Here is a 2891-nt window from a genome sequence, read left to right as displayed (position 1 = left end):
TTTTTTAACTTTTTTTTGTTAAAGTGTTCACAAATATAGCACAGATCAACTAACTTTAATAAACATTCAACTACAATTCTCCACTTTACACAATATATATTAATTTCTTTATTATTTTCATTTGAATTTTGTTACACACATTCATATAGGATATTTATTCATTTTGGGATGATAAATTTATTTTTCTTGGCACTTTTACTGTTTTATATCAATTAATTAATGCATATTTATTTATAAAAATTGTGAAAAAAATATATAAATGTGGTTATAAAATTTCAAAATCTGACATGCTCACATATCTTGATGATAAAAGTGTGACGAAATTTTTTTAGAAGATTTTACAATTTTTGTGTATCAAAGTATGGCGTATATTTATAAGCATGACATATATTTTTATTGTTAGAATATATATTTATTAGTAAATATGCTCATAAGGTATCTATGTACTATGTCTATAAAACAAATTAATACTCGTTGTGATGCAATGCTCTAAGTCAAGTAAATATTCGAATACGAATATAAATTCGAACTATTTGTTTTGTATTCATATTCGGTAATATTTGTATCCGTATTTATATTCCAATTAAAATATAATAAATAATGACATCTGAATTCGATTCCATATGATCCGAATCCATCCCTGGATGAGGTCACGACTAATGCAGAGGCTAGATTAGAAATCCAGGTACCTTAGCTCAACATATGAGAGAGAGAGAGGACACGATCTCACGATCTCCCATCAGAGAGGGATCAGGGAAGTGCGGCAAAATTCAGAAACACCAAGCGCTGGGCAGATACGACCATTCTTCCTCCACGATCAGAGCAGCAACCTAGCTTTCTTCAGCACCTGAATTAGGGGGGCCCATACTTTGGTAGCTGTTCTGTGTGCGTCCATATGCTACTGGTACGGTATACTCTCCACCTAATTGCAAATTGAAGTCGTTGGAAACGTTACAGAAAAGACAGCTTGATGGCAGTTGAAACAACAGCAGATAAATCCAGCGATGCACAATTGCACACACCCTGGCCCACGACGCAAACGGAGCAAGACAGCAGCGTTTCCCAATGTTCCAGAGCAGCAGCAACCTTGCTACCAATCTCGCGCCATCAAAGAACGAAGAATCAATGACAACACAACGTGCCGAAGTCCCATTTTTGAGTTCAGGCAGAGGCGTCATCGTCGTCATTAGCAGCCTCGCTTTCCTCAGAACTTTTTGGGGCATCAGCAGCGACAGCAGCTTGCACTGATTCAGGATCCACTCGCTTCTCTTCTTCCGCCGCATGCGCGTCGCCACTCGGAAGACCATCCTCCGGTTCTTCGGCCGTGTCGTCCTGCTCGGCTGCGACCGAGGCCTGGACCGGTGCTTGCGGTGGTCCCATCGTTTCCCCGACAGCACTCGCCGGCTCCCCAACCACGACCTTCTCTGCCTCTTGGTGGCCGGCCTTCCCATCGCTGGCCTCCGCGTCCTGTGTACAGAAGCCTCAAGCGCAGCGGTTGGTTAATCCTAGTCCTTTGCAGCACAGGTAGCTAGGTGCTTTGGTTCACATATTTGTAATATAATCGATAACAAATAACGTTAAATCATGTTTGTTTAAGTCCAATCGTAATCGGATACTACACTAGAAATTGATATCAGTCTATTCAAACTTGTTACCACTGGTAATCGAATGCAAATCGTTACCGTTACCATTTACTTTACATTTTGGGAATCAAACGGCACCCTAGTTCCTTTTGCATTTTTTGTGCCATTTTATGATTCGAAAGGAAGTAGCAAGACGGCTGAAGCTTGGTATCAGTCTCACTCGAGTTGGGTGGCCAAGGACTAAAGGGAACGAAGTAGCTCACCCGTTTGAGTAGGTCGCTGAGGGACCTCCGGCGGCTGACATCAACTCTGGTCGACAACGGCGGCGGCCACCGGGATCCCGTCGGCCTTCGCCTTCTCGGCCGCGGCCGCCACGGCGTCCTCCACGACCAGCGGCGCCTCGCCCTTGACCTTGAGGTCGCCCGGCTTCGTCGCGCACGCTCCCATGGCCAGGAGAAACAGCAACAATAATCACTAGACTGGAGCCGATTAATCTACACTTAAGTAGAGAGGAAGCTACAACAATATGCGCGTATGTAGTGAGGTTGGGACTCTTGAAAGTGGCCGGCCTCGGCATCTATCAGCAGGACAGCGCTGGGAAACTGCAAAAGCGTGCGACTCTTTAAGGCTTTTAGGTCTCTCGTCACTCGAAAATATAGATATCTATCCGGATCGCCACGACAATGGCCCAGATACGGTCAGGCGCAGCACGAACAAGGCCATTCCTAACATGGCTCGCGATAATTGTCGGGGCCATGTTGGATCAGGTCATAAGCCTATAATTCTGTCTAAGCATGATCCGAATAGACTCAGATCGGGCCGTGCCGACCCATCAATCTTAGATTATCACAGGCCGTGTCATCCACTGGTCCGGCACGGAAAAAATCCTATATTGCACACAAATTTCTAGATTACACAGAAATTCTAAAAATTCACATTGATTTTCCAGATTTCACAGAAACATGTTTAACATCAGTCATTCACAAAGCATAAGACATAAGCAACACAAACATATGAAATGAGATAATTATAGAGTTGTTTGTGCAATGACTGCCTCATTAAAAACCTTTCTAGGCAAAAACCCACACCTCGAGAGGAAAAAACCTAAGAAGGGAAAAGAGTAAAGCCTAACTCCTAAGTCCTAAGACATAAGTTCATACAATCTATGAGTTCATACAGTTGAGAGCACCTAGAGGGAGTGAATAGGTGATCCTGCAAAAATTAACTTTAAATACTATAAACTTGATTTATAATATATGTTAGTGAAAACTAAAACCAAGTTAGAATGATAAGAGAGAAGCATAGAGA

The 2891-nt window shown here is 42.6% G+C and overlaps 1 protein-coding gene across 1 annotated transcript; it reads right to left on the bottom strand.

Annotated features, from left to right (window-relative positions):
* Window positions 1–1041: 1041 nt before the first annotated feature.
* Window positions 1042–2030, bottom strand: LOC100284533 (uncharacterized). The gene is given in 3 exon segments (XM_034059835.1): window positions 1042–1467; window positions 1847–1888; window positions 1890–2030. Coding segments are annotated over 3 exon segments (489 nt in total). The 3' UTR covers window positions 1042–1161.
* Window positions 2031–2891: the final 861 nt, after the last annotated feature.

This window comes from Zea mays, chromosome 4 (assembly GCF_902167145.1).
Source record: "Zea mays cultivar B73 chromosome 4, Zm-B73-REFERENCE-NAM-5.0, whole genome shotgun sequence".
In the NCBI taxonomy this organism is placed as follows: domain Eukaryota; kingdom Viridiplantae; phylum Streptophyta; class Magnoliopsida; order Poales; family Poaceae; genus Zea; species Zea mays.
The sequence above is the reverse complement of the archived record's forward strand: the minus strand, read 5'-3'. Positions and strand labels throughout refer to the sequence as shown.